Raw genomic sequence first — 20,354 nt, forward strand, 5'->3', positions numbered from 1 at the left:
GTTAGGGTACGGGACTAGGGGAAAGCTTTTACACAGCTCAACATTAAAGCCTTTCATTTATCTGTTAAAGCGGAACAAGACCGGAAGTTCCTATTATCGCTGTTTTTTTGGTGTGTATCTGCGTCATTACCTTGTTTATGAAGCCCTGACGGTTCAAACAAACAGTTCAGCCTCAGGTCAGTGTTTTATTGTAATCTCGGGGCTTAACGAGATCACTGAAAATCCCGTAATAGTTACGTAAGCAGGGTTTCTCCTGAACAACCGATCGTCCTGCTCCGGGCACTAGTCCGGGCACATCCGGTTACGTACATTGAACCGCAGAAGAAGAATAACGTCCGTTGTGGAGGTGTTTCACGAGCAACAGTGTCTTCTGACTCTGGGTCTGACTCCGGTTTAAAGTCATAAAAGGGACTGCGGCGGGGAGTCGTGACGAAGCTATTTTTAAACACTGTTAAAACAATGTTTTGATAATGAGTAGCAGTGCATCTGCCTTTCCAGAGGGGGGCGCTGCGCTTCTGAGAACGGATGTGCTGGATAGTACTGCCCAATCACAAGACTCTGTCTTCTGGGGGTGAAAGTTCACTCTGAAATCTCGCAGCAGAAAAACACTGTCAGAAAAGAGGATTTCTATCGGCTAGTTTACAGAAACTAGGAGGTTTTTGACCATAAAAACAAGTTAATATATGTAAGTAGACCTCCATAACTAACATTTATGTGCAACAGGACCACTCTGTGACCTTTAATATGTGTCCTGTTTTGAAGAATTTTAACCGTCACTGATGTGATGTGAATCTTTCTTTGTAGGCTGATAGTTTCATGTGTTAATGATATTTCCATACAGAACCACTATTATTGTTGCATATGTATAAACATAATCCAATATTAATGTATGTGCACTGTAATATATCATCACAAACCATCATTATTGTCATAAATGAGTGGTTTTGTTTGTTTGAGATAAAGCTTGGGTTAGGCTCACTCATGAATGGACATCCTGAGGGGTCCTTAAAAGGATAGCTGCATGAGTTGTTGTCTGCCAATTTTGTCCCATCAGACAGTTTCACATAAAGCACTTCGCCTGGAACAGTGAAGTAAATGCATTCATAAGAATGACAATATTGATTTAACGCCTTTGCACAAAAGAGGGCAGCAGAGAGTCAGCTTCCTCACCTCAGGAGGATCATCAGTCGTCATGTGCAGAGTGTCTGTGCACACATGCATGAAATGCAACAGTTTTGATTCATCAACGAGAAACACTGTCCACGACACGTGCACCAAAGCAACGCGGGACGTCTCCAGCGGTGAGATAGAGACGTATCAAGTTCAACTGCAAAGGAAACTGATATGCTGTGGGGGTATACAGTATGTTCTGTATATTATAATATATACAGATTTTGTTCCATATATTCATGTCAATATACAAGATGAGTATGATAAATACAAAACAGATTAGAAATGTTTATAATTCTCCCATAATATGTAAGACATGGCCGCATGTCCACTCACACATTCACACCACGTGACTCGACTGTCTGCAGGAGTGAAGTCAAAGAGACACAGGAGAGTGCTGTGGGAAAGAAGCCAGATAAGACAGTGTGTGTGTGTGTGTGTGTGTGTGTGTTCTTGTACTTGTGGCATACTGAGGATCAGTGAAGGTTTTAAACCATCAACGTGAGGTCATTTTTACGGAGTGAGGACATTTTGCCCGGTCCTCACTTTGTTTTCATTGAAATCACTTCCTTTGGTTGCTATAACATGCTCAATTTGTCAAAAAAAAACAAAAACATTTTGACGATATAGAATAGTATGACGTTTTAGTCAAAATTTGGACCAAAAATTTTTGGTTCAAATTTTTTTTTAATTCGGTCGACATAGGAAAGTACGACTTTTTTTTTTTTTTTTTTTTTTAATTTTGGAACAAAAATTTTGGGTAAAATTTTTTATTTTAGTTTTGGACGACAGGAGGACGTTTTTGTCAAATTTTGGACGAAAAATTTTTGGTTAAATTTTTTTTTAAAATTTCTGCGACATAGTATAGTACGACGTTTGTTTGTTTTTTTTGAAATTTTGGAACAAAAATTTTGGGTAAACATTTTTTTTTTAGTTTTGGACGACATAGTATAGTAGGATGTTTTTGTCAGATTTTGGACCAAAAATGTTTGGTTAAAATTTTTTTTTAAATTTTGGTCGACATAGTATAGAGGACGTTTTTTTTTTTTTTTTTTACATTTTGGAACAAAAATTTTGGGTAACATTTTTTATTTTTATTTTGGACGATAGTATAGTATGATGTTTTTGTCAAATTTTGCCAAGTTTTCCAGCCCTTTTTGCTCTAGGGCTCCACCTGCATACATGTTATGGTGCTGCAACCAGTAGTTCTTTATAGATGTCATTCATGAAGTAGATATTTGTAATTGTGTTGATTTATAAAGTGGAAGTGCTGGTCCTCATTTTGTCAGCAACCCAGTCCTCAGTATGCAGCAAGTACAAGAATGTGTGTGTGTGTGTGTGACAGAGTGCAGCAACATAACTATTTCATGACCTGTTGTGAGAGTCGTGCACCCAGAGGCAAGAGGGCCGATGGAGCTGGGGGGAAAAGATATGATTCAGGTTACCATAGGGCAGACACAGATGAGACAGCCTATATATAGAGACAACATTCACACATGCACATAATCACTGCGTAGCGCCTTATACATCCTCAGAACCCGGCTGTGCAGTGAGTGCAACAAAGGTCTGACCTGACGGCAGTCACGTTTTTGCTGACTCACTCGCACACGCGCTCCTGCTCTCGAACACCACACCACGGTTTTTATTTTGAATACGTGAAGAAGAAGAGGAAGAGGGAGCGAGAGAGAGTTAGTGACGTCACTGACAGAGAGCTCACGGCACGCCTGTGGAGCTGAAGATGGTTGAGCGAGAGGTGATGGGGGTGCTTTTCTCACTCCACTGTGCAAGGACACACAGTTGGCATCTCGGGGTCCTATTACAGACAAATAACAGAGACACAGCGGGCAGAGATGTTCTCTCCTCGTCTCTGTGTGTGCTGTGCGCCTCTGGATGCACACAGGACATTTCAGGGGGCAACGACTCAAGTGGAAAAATAGCAAGAAACTTGGGTGATGATGACTGATGACCAGTTAGCCTTCACAGATCATGTTGTTCCTAACTCAACATGCTACCTAGCTCCTAGTACAGGCTTTGGTCATCTCTCACCTTGACTACTGCAAAGCCCTACTAACAGGCCTCTCGACCTGTGCTGTGAAACCACTACAGATGGTCTAGAATGCGGCGGCGCGTCTGGTCTTCAATCAGCCTAAAAGGGCACATGTCACCTCTTTGTTCATTGAGCTCCACTGGCTACCCTGAGCAGCCCGCATCAAACCTTAAACACTGATGCTAGCCCACAAAGTAAGCATTTCATGGGTCTGCTCCTACCTTATGTTACCACTCGACTACTACGTTGATCCAAAGATTGGCGCCTGGCGGTGCCAACACCCCACACAAAACAAACCGGACTCTTTTCATGTGTCGTACCACGCCCGGTGGAACGACCTACCGAGCACTACCAGAACATGGGGCGTCCCTGTCTACCTTCAAGAAGCTCTTGAGGACCCAGCTCTTCCAAGACCAATTTCTGTCCTGGCACATACCCTACCTCCTCCTTCTGCAGTGGGATCCACCTCTGTCAGTACATTGTTCCCATCTACTGGAGTTCTTTCCAAGACTAGCTTATTCCTCTTTTGTAAGTCTCTATGGATAAAAGTGTCTGCTAAAGGCTTAAAGCAGACCTAGAGTGGTCCTGTTGCACATATATGTGAGTTATGGAGGTCTACTTACATACATTAACTTGTTTTTATGGTCAAAAACCTCCTAGTTGCTGTAAACGAGCCGATTGAAATCCTCTTTTCTGACGCTGATCCTGAGTCGCGATATTTCAGACTGAACTCTCACCCCCAGAAGACAGAGTCTTGTGATTGGCCAATACTATTTAGCGCATCCGCACTCAGAAGCGCAGCTCCCCCCTCTGGAACGGTGGATGCACTGCTACTCATTATCAAAACATTGTTTTAACAGTGTTTAAAAATAGCTTCTTCACGACTCCCCGCCTCAGTCCCTTTTATGACTTTGACCCTGGAGTCAGACCCAGAGTCAGAAGACACTGTTGCTCGTGAAACACCTCCACAATGTACGTTATTCTTCTTCTGCGGTTCAATGTACGCAACCGGATGTGCCCGGACTAGTGCCCGGAGCAGGGCGATCTGCTGTTCTGGAGAACCGCTGTTTACGTAACCGGACCGGGTTTATTCAGAGATCTCGATTACAATAAAACACAGCGTTCTCAGCAGAGGCTTGTTTAGAACCTTCAGGGCTTCTTAAACAAGGTAAGCACGCAGATACACACTAAAAAACGGCATTAATTTGAACTTCCGGTCTAGGTCCGCTTTAAATGTAAATGTAAAATTGGGCTAACCAAATGACAGATTAAATGTGATTTGTGGGTATTATTACACAATTTAAATAGAGAATATAATATGAATAGAATAATATGTCTTCCTGAGTGGGTCAGGGAATTAAAGGACTACAATATTTAACTTGAAAGACAGGTATCTAGCCTTCAGAAGCCTGAATTTTTATACCTGCTAATCAGTCCTGATGAAGCCTCTTGCATTAAACGTCTTCAGCTCAACACAAGCAGATCCAGTTGCCTGCAGCTAAGCGCTGAAGATGACTAAGACCTGGAAGACATTCAAGGCACTATCTCAACCACATATTATCTGTTTTATTGAATTACATTTTAATGTTCTTTTGTTATTATTCCCTGCCACAGAAACTTGGCACAGACAAGTTTGATTAAAATGCAGAGAAGTCTTTCGGCAATGAGTCAAGTTCAGCTTGTTGTATATAGAGGCACTCAAACTTTTTTACACTAATATTTTAATATCTATTTCCTCTTGTAAATTTTAAGTATAATTGGCAGGTAGACATTGTCAATTTTCAGGACCACTGAGGGTACATTTCAGTGATGGCGGCGGTTCTGTGTTGGTCCTTTCACCCGTTTATCACTGTGATGATTTCTGACTCTAAAAGTTAATCTATCTAAGCTCTGACTGACATGTTGCCGGGCCGATGAGAGACTATGGAAACAGTGCATGTCAGCGGATTATTATTATTTATGATTGTTCCTCTGAGCCGCTGTGCTTCCCTGGTGCCAGTGTAAGAAATGTACCGTCTGCACTGGTCTGGATGCTGACTGTGTTGTTGGGAATAACAGATATAGTCCAGGATATTGAAAAAGAAGAGGAGAGACAGAAAGAAGAAGGGATTTGAATGAGCAAGATTTATAGGATGAGAAGCGGATGTCGGAGAACAAAAGAAAGCAAAGGGAAGAAATTTAGAGAATTCTTTGGCTTCTTCAGAGCAATATCGAAGATTGCAATAATCCCTGCTGTGCTCAAACATAAGTTGGGAATTTTATTACATTTCTGTAGCCCAGTGAGATCCAGGAGACAGTCAGCAGCATACTAAGCAGTCACTGACGTCACGGTCTCCAGGATAGGGCAACGATTTGGTGAAAATATAACTAATAAATTGAACTAGAATCTTTAATGAATGGCAGTGGGATTTGAAACATTTAACCGCCATGACACTGATACAACAGGAATTAGCTTATTATTCTGCTTAAAGTGAAAGTCCAGGATTTTTAACCCCTTAGTGCATAATACACAACTCCTTATATGGGCATCCTGGGGGTGTGTGTTTATAGGTCACATATTCAGGCTTTAAAAATATGCATTTAAAAAAATGTCTTCTTATGTGTTGTTGAGTCTAAGTTGTGATTCATTTTACATCACATTTTTAGTAGTGATATAAAGTCCAAATATCACTAATTCAATCCAATTTTAAACAGTTTGAGTAGTTTTTGCTCAGGTGTGTTTATATAGTTGGTGAAAATTAAAGAAATGTTTCATCAGATTGTCTAGTAGGTTGTGTTGAAAAATAGAACATAACTATATTGCACATTCTTATAATCTCTGTATATACTGTACATTTTGACATAGTAATGGGAAAAAAGCAGCTGAAATGCTCTGTGTTCTCAGAGTTAAAGTGGGGGTGTATGCAATACACATGAAAAGTTTCGAGAAGTACATACAGCTGATTATATTCTATATAATTCTTTGCTCCCTGTGCAAAAGGCAGCCAAGACGAGGTATACATGAGCTCAGTGAAACATGGTTGTGGTCAGATACAGAACAAATATGGTTTTAGGCACTTAACTAAAGGATTGTAAAAAATCTATTCCAATAAATATGATATATTAAGAATATGAATGCTACGTTCCAGCCTTTTCTGAGCTGTAAAATTAAATTTGTGAACCACTCGCTGTCTAAAAGTCTCGTGGGGAGCCACTGCTCTACTGCTGTCTTGGTTGATTTGTGTCACACAGAAGTCACAAAATAACACAGTAGAACATCAAAAACTCCTGTGTGCCGTGATGTAAAATAATCGATTTTCTCAATGAACTTTGATCATTTGGTCGAGTGTTCACAAGACAACACACAAACTTAAATGTCCATGGAAAAAATGCTCTCTCACAGTGAGATAGAGTAGCAAACCCATGCTTAAGATAGTGTTCATTCACGTAAAGGTGCTACACACAGGCAATGTGTCATTACCAAATATAACAACACTCGTACAACTATCCTTTTATAGGTCCACTATATTTATTGGCAGACATTGAATATACTACTCATAAATATGCTTGTATGAGTGTGGAGTGGCTTTAAAATAAACACCATTAGTCTTAAAATAAGCTGTAACATTTAAAGGAGTCTTATACTTTACAGTGGCTGCCATCGAGCACCACCATGTTTCAGCTCCCAGCCCAACACAACACAACACAACAGGATAGTCGTGTTTTCTAACAGGAAGCAGACATTTGTTTCATTACTCACTCCACTGTGGGGTTTTTTTTAATGGGCGGATTTTTACGATATGCTGACATTAATTTTAATGACAAATCCACACAGCTATTCAGGTCAAATGAAACACAAACACAAGAAGGAACAAGAAAAGGTGAACAATCACACCTCTCACACCTGCACGTGGAGGGAAGGGCGGATGGAAACTTCATCATGAATTATGCTACTCATCCATTAAAGGTCACTTTATTTAAAAGAATTTATGTGACTTTTACAAACAGTGTTTTCTTATGAACTTGGCTAATCTCGCAGCGCTCTTTTATAATTTTTTCCGAGCACTGAAATAACCTCATCACTATCAAAAGCAGCCAAATTATGAAGCACACGCTTCTATTTCCGTTGCTCTGGAGGCTTCAGTGTGGTATGCAGTTGTGGCACAAGGCCATTATATTGTTTGGAAACATTTTCCTGTGCTATCTCTCTCACCTATTTCCAGTAACAAGTCCAAACATGGTGTGTGTGTGTGTGTATGGGGGAAAACAAGCAATCAGGAATACATTTTCAGGAATGTAGGAACGGTTATGTCGACCAAAAACATTTCACCTGCATGTGTTTTTTCTTCTTCTTCTGAGTATAAACACATTTTTGACAAAGTAATAATTTAGTGGAGCGTCCTGTTAAGACAAGTTTTGGTGGTGATAGCAATCAATAACAAGCCACTGCATCATTCTGGGCTACACCCAAAAACACATTTTTCAGCAGAAGTTCACAACAATGGCAGAATACAGTAAAAGAAATGATATATATTTACTGGATGTTAGTTATATCAATTGCATCCATCGGATATGTGTGTCCTTCATAAAGTAACTTAAAAAACACGACAACAAAGAAAGGATTTAACACCAGGGATCAAAGAGAGGAAAAAATGTGAGGAAAAGTGGGCAAGCAGATAACATCTGCCACGGATCATTTGTGCCTTCATGTAAGCAAAGTGAATACAAGCAAACACTGTGTGGCAAAGTTTTGTCAAGAGTTTTGGGCAAAGCCACATGACGGGATGATTTCACCCAAGGAAACAGCTGTGGTCTAAGGAAGACGGAGGGAAACTTGGACGAGCAGTCACTTCAAAACAACACGCCGAACTGAACATTTTCCAAAGTACAAAGATCATTTAGCTAATTAATAATTCAAGTCCAGCGCTCGCCGAGACGAGGTTATGACAGCATCCTTTGCTCCGCGGGCCCCCGACTGCTGCCGAGTCAGTAATAATCTCACGCCACAGCATTTTATCCGAATGCTTCGCATTAATTATTGAAAGTGAAGTCACGAAACTCTATTTGTGCTGAAAGACAAACACTTTGGAGGTGGGAGAATCTTCACAGGTGGGGTGAAAATACCCCGCGGGGGTCTGTGGTTGCAGTTTATGAACGCAGGAAAGGAAAGATCCCACAATCCAGACTGAGGACCAACAAGTCTGAGGAGATCGGACCACGCTACTCATTTATTTTAACCAACTTTCATTGTTGTCTTAACATTGTTAACTGTTGAGTCTTGTTTTATTTTGCTATGCTACAGAGCACTTTGTAACTCTGGCTTTCATATGTATAATCAAAGTTTATCGTTTTGTTTTTTTCACATGGTAATGGGCCGCTCTGGGTATGTCTTTATTTCCTGCTTCACCACTTATCCACATTAGTTATTCTAATCTCCCTTTATACATATTCTTGGGCAACTGTGTGATTTCCCACTTGAACTGAGTTGCTGAGCTCTAATCATAGAATTAAATTAGAATCTCACAGAGGGGTTTTTTTCCTGTCTGGCCATATGGATTCTCACTGACTGGCTGCTCAAAGCATTATAAACCAGCGTGTAGAGCAGCTATTAGCTACCAGGAAGTCGACACAACACAGCTGTGAGAAAAGTTCAACACAACTTCCTCAACTTTGGGTCATCAAAGTTCAAGTCGTCAGCTGAAAATACACTAAGTACACAATGTGAACACATATTTTCCCTGGGCCCTTTCAACTCAATGCATAGCTGTTGCCAAAACTACTGTAAACCCTGACCTTCGCTGTGTATGATCGAGAGAACAGCTCCAGTATCTCCATTTTACTGACCTATCTCAAGTGTTCATGAGAGCATCATGTAAGAAGGTGAAAGGTTCTGCCATCCAGCCATGATAAGAGACTTCACACTTACCTAATGCTCCAACCCCATACATTTCATATTGCAAAAGGAACCCTTTCAATTTCCATAACCTGAGCCCCTGTGCTGTCCAAAAACCTTGATCTTAACCACATGTCCTGTCCCCTGACCATCAACTTAACCCTCAGGTTCTTGTGTAAAAGTGTGACAAGCATTCATTTTGACAGAGGGTGACTAACCAAAATGTCCCTGCAATGTAAAAATGTCCTCAAAACTATGGTTTTGAACCAAACTGTGTTCTCTATTAGACAAATACATCAGTATACAACACTATGTACACACTTTAAATGAAAGGTCCAGTGTGAAAGAATTAGCTCACAATTAAGGGAATTACAGTCACTTTTGCATGCACTGGAAAATATGTTGGTCTTGTTCTTGTTTGCTCTCATTTGCGTAGTATGATTCTACTTCCGAATGCAAAACACATGCTCTGGTTTGTCCATATGGGCTGCTGTAGAAACAAAACAGCACACGGTGGCAACATATAAAAGGCTCATTCTAAGGCAATGGAAATGTATTTGAATTTTAGTGATTATATGATTATACAAAAATACTTGTGTAGTGTGTAGTATATTCAATGTTTGTGCCGGACATGGCTGTGCCGGCAGTGTGTGAATGGTCTAGGAATAGGAAAATGGACTGTGCTGTGTGTGAATGGCAAAACTGCAGTGTAAAGCAGCTTTGAGTGGCCATTAAGACACCTTAGAAAACCTTTATATTTAGTTTATTTACAAAAACAACACTATTATGATTGTTCAAAATAAAAATGTAGAGCGAAATGGTTATCAAATTTTATCAAATGAAAAGTGAATACATAATACACAGAGACATGATATTTGGGGAATAACACACATCTCCTTATATGGACATCCTGTGGGTGTGTATTTATATATTAATATATTCAGGCTTTTATAAAAATGTGTTTGTTTTTTTCGTTTTCTCGGGTTGTTTTTGAGTCAGTTATGATTAATTTTAAAATGACATTTTTATATAAAGTAGCAATAATTGTGCAGAAGCCACAGAAAAGACCGTTTTTCCTTTCATTTTTGTTCCTAAAAACGGGCCAAGCGAACTTTGAACTGTGACGTATAACTGTCGTCTGTGCTCTAAGGGTTAAGAAAAATGTCAAATTATTGACCTTTTTCTTTATTTGCTGCTTGCAAATTGGCCAGCTCTTGCTGTTCCTCATGCTCCATCCCATCCTTTGAATAAACACAGGAGGGCGTCACGTGTGACTGAGATGGATTCAAGGACATGCCTGCAGACATCTCTACAATGGCGATGGCCCACTGCAGTGCACTGCTTTAAGGATGAGGACCAGCGAGCAGCAGCTAACAGCTAATGAGATGCTCCACTGACCTGATAGTCATACACACCTTGGGAATACACACACACACACATGTGCACAGCTCTGCAAAAAATACAAGGTGCACATAATATATCACAGTATCACATATCATAGATTATATATTAGAGAAACAGTAAACTGTGCTGTGTTGCTGGGGGTGAAAGAGATTAGTTTTTTTAATTACCAATATCATTATTGTGCATATCCAGTGTTGACTGAATAATAAGCTTGATTGCATGAGGGCAGAGCGTTTGGTTATCATCACAAATGCCTTTATTAAACAACGTTTAAACAAAAATATTTAGGTAGCACTAAAAACAAAGCGTTAAAATAAAAAGGTATGAAAAAAAATTGAAAAAAAGGCAGACATCTCATTGTACAAATTTTTAAAATATTAATTAAAAAAGGGTCAGGCGACTGCAGATGTTACAACACATAAAAGACTGGATAGGATTCACAGAAAAGAGAAGGAAAAATCACAGACTAGTAAGCGAAAGGAAAGGAATAACTCTGGTGCCATACAATGGTTATAATTTAGACAGAGGTGATTTAGGCTTTTCCATAATGAGAGAAAACAGCAGTAAAATGACAGAATGGCTAGTAGTTATTCACAGGAGAAGCTCTCTTTATAGTATACACAGTGTATACTCTGGTCCTTTCCCTTACTCTCACTCAAAGTGCATTCGTCGTCACCTCGGATATCACCGAGTTTGCTCAGTATCAGCTACAATCATAAGTCGCTCGTTTTAAAAGTTATTAGCAAACTCTGCTGTGCATTTTCCCACCAGCCTTTTCACCTGCTTTTACATTCTTCCTAAACAACCACTTCACCATCATCTTCCTCCTCTCACACGCGTCCTTACAGGTAAAAACGCAATTCAACTCGGCAGTGTTCACCTTTGCAGTAGCTTGCTCGTAAGTGGATTCCAATATTTGAATTATTTAATTTCTCTCGTGTTGGAAAACACATATCCACATCTAATTTGTAAGATTAGATTCATAAATGTGCTTCATAAATTCACTATTTTAGGATTTTCGTTCCTATAGATCGTCAACAAACGCCATCACGTACACTTTCGTCCCTCACGCTCCCTTAAAGTCTCAGTTTTTTAAAAATGCTTCAAAACACACACATCATAGAGGACAGCAACAGGAGGACATTCAGCATGGAACATTAACACATATACGTACATGTCTATATATCAGTGAGTAAACTGTGATGTATATGTTGAGGTAAAAAAAAAAAAAGCTGATCAGACCAGAAGCCCTTTTGTTTTCTCTCGTGCAGAGATGCACCGATAACAACAGCTGTGGTGAACTTAAAAACGTGTGAGTGAACGATGCATAGACAGTTATTTACGTCACAGTAAGTCTCAAACACTGTCGTGTTACAGTGTAAAAAATAATAATAATAATAATCAAAGCCTCTTTAGCGACACGTTGGTATTGATGCATCTCTTGCCGGGCTGTAACTTTCGTAATCGATTCATCTGTCATATACTTTTTCGATTCATTGTCAGAAAATTGCACTCAGATGGAGTCTTGTTTTGTCCACAAAGCAAAAAGACAGTTAGTTTTCTGACATAGAGGGGGCGATAAAACAAGTAAACACATTTACCAAGCTAAAAAAAAACAATTAATCAATAATCAAAGCAGTTTGCTATCACGTAGTTAATAACTAATCAATTAATAGCTGGGGATGCACGATATTATCGGCACTATATTGGCTATAAAAATGTACCATCAAAGCTCTAAGCTCTGCTGATCAATGACTGAACAGAAGGATAAATACGGCACTAACTTTTTTTTTTACGTTTATTTATTTTGCTCCAAGAAGAAAATGTATATCTACATCAGCTGCAACATGAGTACACTCTTAGAAAATAAAAGTACCAAGTAGAACCACATAAGGTTCTTCGGCTTGTCCTCATAGGAGAACCCTTTTTGGCTCCAGGTAGAACCTTTTTATTAAGGTTCCACCAAGAACCCTTTAGGAGGGTTCCACCAAGAACCCTTTTAAAACCCTTTATTCAGGAAAGGGGTTTTAAAGGGTTCTCTTTATCTAAATGGTTCTTACTGGAACCATTAGCGTTACCAAGAAGCCTTGAAAAACCCTTTCTTCTGGGAAAGGGTTTTTCAGATGGTTCCAGGTAGAACCTCAGCCCATGTAGAAGGAGCCTTTTGGAACCCTTATTTCTAAGAGTGTAGGCAAAATATTATCTGCAGCTGGGCTCAGGGGAAAAAATGTATACATATCAGCATCGGCATCGGTTATCGGGCAGAGCACTCCCAAAAAGTCCAATATCGTGCATCCCTAATTAATAGATGAATTGCTGCAGCCCTATATTTCTTTCTGGTTTTATACTGCATGGCAAAGTTTAGAAAGTCCAAGCAGACACAATATGCACTGATGTAACAACCTAACAAACAGCAACACCCTCTCTATACATCCACTGTCTATTCAACTAAACAAATGAGCTGAACACAGCTGACGTGAAAGTGCACCATGAAGCAGCTGCAGAGCAGAAAGCAAACATCAAATCACTCCAGGCCCTCTTTCAGCAGAACCTGTGTATCCTAAGAGCATCAGGTACACTATCGGAGCACAACGACGACACAAACCATATCAGATTTTTGAGACAAACAACAACGTTGATGGATTCACGGTGGAACAGCTCCAAAAATCTAAGTGGTTACAGGAACTGTCTTTTATCCACACCCCAACCTTGATGGCCTCGCTAACAGCAATGCCCCCCCCCCCTCTGTTTCCATGATGATGTAAACAAAGGCCAAAGTGATGTTCAGATTACAGTGCAAAAAAAAAAGCACCTTGCCTGTTGAGACTGAGCTCTCTCTGCACTCACTCCAAAAAGCATGATGAATAAGTGTCTTTAATTAGACTAAAAGATTTTGTTTTGCCCATGACATGAAAGACTTCAGCCCCCGACACATGACCGGGGGGCAGGACTGGAAGACGACTGAGTAGCATCAATCAAGGCATGTGATGGAAAGAAATCAATCGGTCAAAAGGTCTCAATCTGGTGATGTGAAGGTGTGAGGAGCAGCGCGAAGCTTGTACACGACGACTATCACGTAACCTCTACACCAGCAGAAGCTGGACGAACACAGTGTGCTCCATGTAACAGTGACGAGTGTGTGTGTGTGTCTCACAGTGCAATCAAGAACATTAAATACACATTACATTGAAAATGTAGAATACTTTTCTTATCTGAATGTATCTATTAGAAAAATTATACTGCGAAAAATATCTGTTGTTTTTTTTACGGAATGACAATCCTGAAGAAGAAGTGGTCCACGAGTAAACAGAGGCAAGTCTGACTTTGCAAAACAGCTACATTTTGTGTTTTTTCTTCATCACTGAACATGACGAGAATCTTTGTATGATTTGAAGTTGTACATCTAGTTATAATTTGGGGAAAATATAGATTTTTTCTTAAATGTATCGTCTTTGGACTTGACTTTAAAATCTGGCAAAACAAATAATATTGAATCAATGTTATATGAAGCAATTAAAAATAAACAACTGGTGTTGACAGTAGAATGATGAAATTAAAGTTTGTGATAAACTATGGTTGTCCCTGGATTGGATGCCTGTCATTATAGGCCTTTATTTAAATGTTTAAAAAAGGTCAAATAAATAATTAGAAACCTAATTAAAGGATAATTTAATGCACTTTTCCCCTACAGCATGGCTTAAAATAAGGCGGTTTTTTTCCAAAGACACGACAGTGGGAAATGATACCATGAATTTGGTGGAATCAAATAATTCACACATTTCTGTCTGTCTGTCCAAAATCCCCCACCCCCCCCCCCCTCCCACATGCAGAATGATATGACTCTCGTGTCACCATGCCGCCAAAAAAACACCTCTATATATACACAACATCTCCTGAAATGAACTGGCATCGCCCGGCACGTTTTCCGTGGCACGTGTTTTTACATAACACGAACATGCCCTCCCCCAAAGGGCACCGAGCTGTACAGCTGTATACTCCTACACCGGCCACAGTCGTAGAGTCACCACATCACGACCAAATCATGTGTTTATACTGTGGCGTCACGAAATGTATGTAGCTGACAATGGCAGAGGGAGAAAATTCTTTCTTTTTTTTTTTTAACAGGCTACAGTCATAATTAAGGTATCCGGGGATCAAATTGCGCGTAAAGTTACGCACGCAGTGTGTGCCACTGCTGGTGACGTGTTTGCTCAGATGAAGTGAATCCATCCGTTCTCCCATTCACGTGGTGAGGACATCTTGAGCGGCTGACGCCGCACTTTGTAATTGTCCCCGTTGTTATTGTCCCAGAACTCCTGCCCACCGACACAGTACTTGATGGCGAACTGCAGCGCGCCTCCGCTGTCGAGGAAGGTGGGCATGACGATCTTGAAGGAAAACTTGTCGGTGACGCCGTCGTTGGAGTCGGGGACGTAGGACGCCAAGCTGTCCATGAACGTTATCCAGTTGTTTATTGAATAGCGCAAAAACACGCTCTTTTCGAAGGCCATATTCAACACGCGCACGATCCCGGAGAGGCTGAACTCGTCCGCTTCGACCGTCTCCAGCAGGACTTTCACCTCCCTCACTCTCTGATCGAAGCCGGGGAGCGTGCCCGGGTTAGTGAACTGCAACTCCATGAATAACGACTGCGCAGGTGTCCGGGGGAATTTGGTGTCCAGGTGGTTAAGGTGCACAGGTCCTTTGGGTAGTTTGGCCAGTATGCGCTCCGGCACTTCGGGAACATCCGAATCGTCGAAATGCTTCACTGAAATGAGCTCAAGGCCCAGGGAGTCCGCGAACCGGACTTTCTTTTGACTGGTTGGACTTCTGCTGCGGGAGATCTCCAACTTCGCTCGCTCCGTGTGCGTGGGCAGCGACTTGCACCTTCGACGCAGGTTCGGACTCTGGGGCTTGAGGAAGACCTCTCTGCCCCGTGGCCTCTCGTCCACCACGGGGCTCTCGATGGGCTCGCAGGTGCCGTTCATCATGTCGTAATCTTCTCCATCCTCGAGCCGCGGGTTCGCCGCAGCGAGGCTTCCGAACAGACCGGCGATGCAGCTGTAGTTCCTCGGCAGGCAGTTCTTTGGGGGCAGCATGACCGGCACAGGACGCACGCACTCCTCTTCCATAAATCGCTGCAGCCCCTGCACTGCAGAACCGAAGTGGTCGTGATGGAAGAGACCAGTGAGGCAAAGGATGGAGCCGGCTGACGTGAGTGTCCCCCTCGCGGATAGGCGCTCCGGCTGCGTCACACACTGACACAGTGCAGCTCTCCACCAATAATCCAAGGTGTTATTGTGCGTCACCACAGAGCGAGGTTGCCCCAGCTGATCGCGAGCTTTAGATTTCAAACGTTCGTGATGATCAGGGACAAAGTGTTCCTTCCCCCTTTAAAAACATATAAATCATAAATATATAGATGTATATTATTTAAGATGATTTAAGCAGCAGCAGCTCCCTGATCGTGCCATGTGGAGATGGTGCAGCGCGTAATTCCTTCAGATCGTGTGCACCAGAGTTTGTCCCTGCGGGTGTTGTACGTGCAAAACTGTAGGTTGCACAATGGTTTCCTTCCTCTCAGCGGACAAACCTGCAAACTCCCTCACGTGCGCGCCGCTGCTACATCACGACTCACCACGGACCACAGAAAACAATTAAAACTGAGATATAATTCATTAATGTCTTTATTTATTTTTTTATCTAATCTGGATGATTTTTCACGAGACGTTGCTAAACAGAGACGCCACTCACTACGTGCGGAGCAGAGAGACACTTTACTGCAGCAACTGTGTCCTCAGGGGGAACAAGACAGTCTCACAGTGTCAAACAAACCATTAATGAGGATATTCTAATGAAGAAGTTCACAATTAAAGCCCCAGAAATATTAACAAAATATTAACTATTGTTTTCACAATAAACATTTACAAAATGAAAATGTACTATTCATTACTTTCTAGACTTTAAACGATATTAAAGACTCAGTTTTTAATAAACACTAACTCCTTCAGTATAAATCAATGGAGAATGTCACATTTAAAGCCCCTTGAATGTTAAATATGAGCTACTGGTTTCAATGGCATTTAATTTAGTTTCTGAGCCAACAAAAAGTTTATTATTTCAGATTCTGAAATTCAATAGGACTATCATCCATTGTCTGGTGTTTATGTGGATCATCCATTCGTTTTCTAGTCCCCATAAAATACAAATACATGTACAAATATACTCTTGATATCACAACACTGCAAAGAATATCAGCTAACCTTTAAACTAAAAACACTGAGTTTAGTTTTTTTTAATGAACATCAACTCCTTTGACATTTCAGAGGGTTTTATTTATTTAGAAATTCATTAGAACATCCTCAAACATGTGGTAATAGCGAAATGATCAATCCATGATAATATGTTTTTTTTGACATTTTTTCTATGATGAAATGTGAAGAATGACACATATAAAGCTGTGTCAAGTGGAAATGGGCTTTAAATGTTTTTCAGATTAAATTTTGAGCTTTAATTCTACACCATAATAGGCTGAAATTATAGTGGTATTAATTGTGAAGTGGAAACTTTTATTTCCACAAAGTTGACTGTTTGCTTTTATTGTGAAATCTCGTGTTACACACACACTGTTACCGTCACACTCACGAACCTAAAACTCTATAAACAATGAGGTGTCGGGCTCGACTGTAGTCGTCTCGTCACAGTCAGTGCGCTTTTGTCACGCGTCGTCATGGCGACAGCGTTGCGCCGCTCGAGTCTGCAAAGGCATTCACGGCCTCTGCACTTCCGTGTGAGAGTCAGAACAAGTGAGAAGCAGAAGGAAAAGGCTCGATCAAAAGTTTTGTTGAAGAGTGTTGATGAACGAAGACGTTGGTGAGTGGATAAAATGTTTGTCTCTTAAAGGATATAGTGTCTTTGTAACTAGACTAAAAACTCTGTTTATGTGTGATATTTAGGTCATTTCTACTCTTTTTTCCCCATTATTATGAATAGATTTCACCATGAAGTAGCCTACATTGTTGAACAATGGCAGCAGACAAGACACCAGAGAGGAGACTCACTGAAGTCCTGTTGGATATTAGTGAGGAGACCTTCGTCAAAGAACTGGAGCCGTGCGACTACCACCGTTACTCTGGTTCGGAAGAAGCTGTGAGTGAATCGACATGTTTTCTGCCTGCGTTTAATCTCATTTAGTTCACGTTACATATCAAATGTCAGTTATACAGTGGCAAAATCATATAACGTCTACTCGGGGATAACAGAGTTATTGTATAGAATACCTTGTGCTATTTTCCCTGTATCAATTTATCACTTTGTAAAAGTAGAGTGGTTGTTATCGTCTCCTCTTTTTATCTCATCCTGTTCTGAGCGTGTTCTATTACTATATTGTGAACAAAACTGAGATTATCTGTATATTAAATCAATCAAATTATTATAATTTTTTATAGTTTACCTCTTAGGGATAATACAGAACCACATCTTTATCCTCAACTCTTAAGGGTGAGGGCGAAGGGCTATATATATACATATATATATATTGTACATTATGTAATATTTATGTAATATCCTCCCTTAGAAGCTCATGTTTATTTTATTTTCTTGTTTACTTGGTTGAACAGCTCGGAAATGAACTAAGCGAGACATGGTTGATATGGTTCGGTCATGTGCAGAGGAGGGATGTCGATGTTAGAGCTGCAGGGCAGGAGGGAGAAAAAGAAAGGAAGGATCATGGATGTTGTGAAGGAGGACACGAGGGAAAGAGAGATGATCTGCTGTGGTGGAGAAGCCCGAAAAAGAAGAAGATTCCACTTGTTGTTTACTCATTCTGGTCTAACCTTTACCATTTTGCTGCTGTATCAAGTGAAAGTATCAAGTGAAAGTCTAATCCAGGGGTGTAAAACTCATTTTCACTGAGGGCCACATCAGCATAATTGTTACCCTCAAAGGGCCGGATGTAACTGTCATACAGAATAAATTATAACCAAATATAATGTAAAATAAACCTAACTACTCCATAACATATTGCTAAATAACTTTCTGTATTTATTACTTATTCAATTTCACTCGTCGCATGATGCATATACAATGATACACTGTGATCTACTGGTGGGATGCCGTCACTTTGCGGGTAACGCAATCGCCATGCATTGTGGGAACTGTGGTTTATGGTCAACACACGCCTTAAAGCAGCATGGACCTATTTTAACACAGACTTTTTTAGACCAATTAATCACTCGCGGGCCACATCTGGCCCCCGGGCCTTGAGTTTGACACAATCTGGTCTAATCTGATCTAATCTAATGCGATCTGAAAAAACCCCAGAGAGTGGAGGGAGGGATGGTGAGGGATCCATTCTCCCAGGATGGGAAAATGTTATTACAGTGAACTAAACTTGATAAATATAAGGATGTAAACATAAAAGATATATAACAAGCACCAAAATGATTGCTATAAAAATAAAGATGATTATGACTTATGACTTACTGTTTCATTATAATGGACCTGGTGCGTTTTGCAAACTCATATTTTACATTATTTTACATTTTCACACAGGTCTGTGGTTGGGCCAGGGCGGCTCCACTGAGCTGCATTCTTTTGACCGAGCAGAAATACAGGCGACCACCGAATGAGGCAGCCGACAACACGACGGACCCCTCGTCTGTTGAACTTAACGCCGAGAGCTCAGCCAGCATTGCAGAGCATCGCTGCGGGTCTCTGGCGGGACGTCAGTACACCCTAAAGAAATCCACGGCGTTAGAAAAGCAGGTGGATTTACTGAGTGACACTGCTGTGGTGGCTCTGCAGCTAGATGCAGGTCAAGAAGGAACTCTCAGAGAAACCTCTTTGCAGCGTCACCACCGCCCGTCCTCAAAATACTCCGATAACAGGCTCGCTAAGCCTCACAGGAACAACCCCAGACACAGTGACACTGTGAAAAACAGCCACAAGCCCAGTAACACTCTGGTGCCCATTACAAACTTCACATTCTTCCCACCCATCAGGCCACTACACCTGAATCCCAAGAGTAAGGCTCACGCCTGTAGTGGCAAGAAGGCTCCAGAGGGAGAAGAGTCCGAGGAAGACTGGTTCATGTTTGGCAAGAAGAGTGACACAAGAGTCGACGCCGGCGCTAACAACGAGCTTCATAATTACTCCGCGGCACTGACCTCCATACACCGCACATGTCAGCATAAGTCTCTGCTGTTCTCGACTCTTAGTGTCGCTCTGCCCAAAACATCATGCTGTATGAGGCCTGTGAAATGAAACTGGATTTATCCGATGATGGTATTAAGAAATAGATTAGAACTCAACAATCTCAGGATGATGCATACCTCAATTTTCTTCTAGAGTAATATTTACAACACACTCGCCGCAACAGTCAAGTGAGGAGAAGAAGCTTCGGCCATTTGTGGCTTATTTTGTTCTAAACCACTTACCACAGCTGTTAAAGTTGCCTTGTAAATAGACGTCTGCCTCCCTCACACACCTCAACTCAAAGCTGCACTGAAGCTCTAACACTGCACACTCTTAGAAAAAAGGGTTCCAAAAAGGTCCTTCTACAAGGGCTGAGGTTCTACCTGGAACCATTTGCCTCTGAAAAACCCCCTTCCAGAAGAAAGGGTTTTTCAAGGGCTATTGGTAACACTAATGGTTCCAGTAAGATCCATTTTGATCCAGAGAACCCTTTAAAGCCCTTTTCCTGAATGAAGGGTTTTAAACGGGTTCCTGGTGGAACCTTTATAAAAAGGGTTCTCCTATGAGGACAAGCCGAAGAACCTTATATGGTTCTACTAAGCTCTTTTAATTCTAAGAGTGTATTGTAACGTTGCTTCCGTCTATACATGATATCATCAATGGCCA

At 41.0% G+C, this 20,354-nt stretch overlaps 1 protein-coding gene across 1 annotated transcript; it reads right to left on the bottom strand.

Moving 5' to 3' along the window:
- Positions 1-14,704: 14,704 nt before the first annotated feature.
- Positions 14,705-15,742, bottom strand: LOC310936413 (protein phosphatase 1 regulatory subunit 3E; the record flags this gene model as incomplete). Its single annotated transcript, XM_083900474.1, has 1 exon — positions 14,705-15,742. Exon 1 carries the CDS (start codon positions 15,623-15,625, stop codon positions 14,705-14,707), a length of 921 nt encoding a protein of 306 aa, XP_083756600.1. The 5' UTR covers positions 15,626-15,742.
- Between the last annotated feature and the right edge of the window lie 4,612 nt (positions 15,743-20,354).

The sequence above is a fragment of the Microchirus variegatus genome (assembly GCF_963457635.1).
Source record: "Microchirus variegatus genome assembly, chromosome: 14".
Lineage (NCBI taxonomy): Eukaryota > Metazoa > Chordata > Actinopteri > Pleuronectiformes > Soleidae > Microchirus > Microchirus variegatus.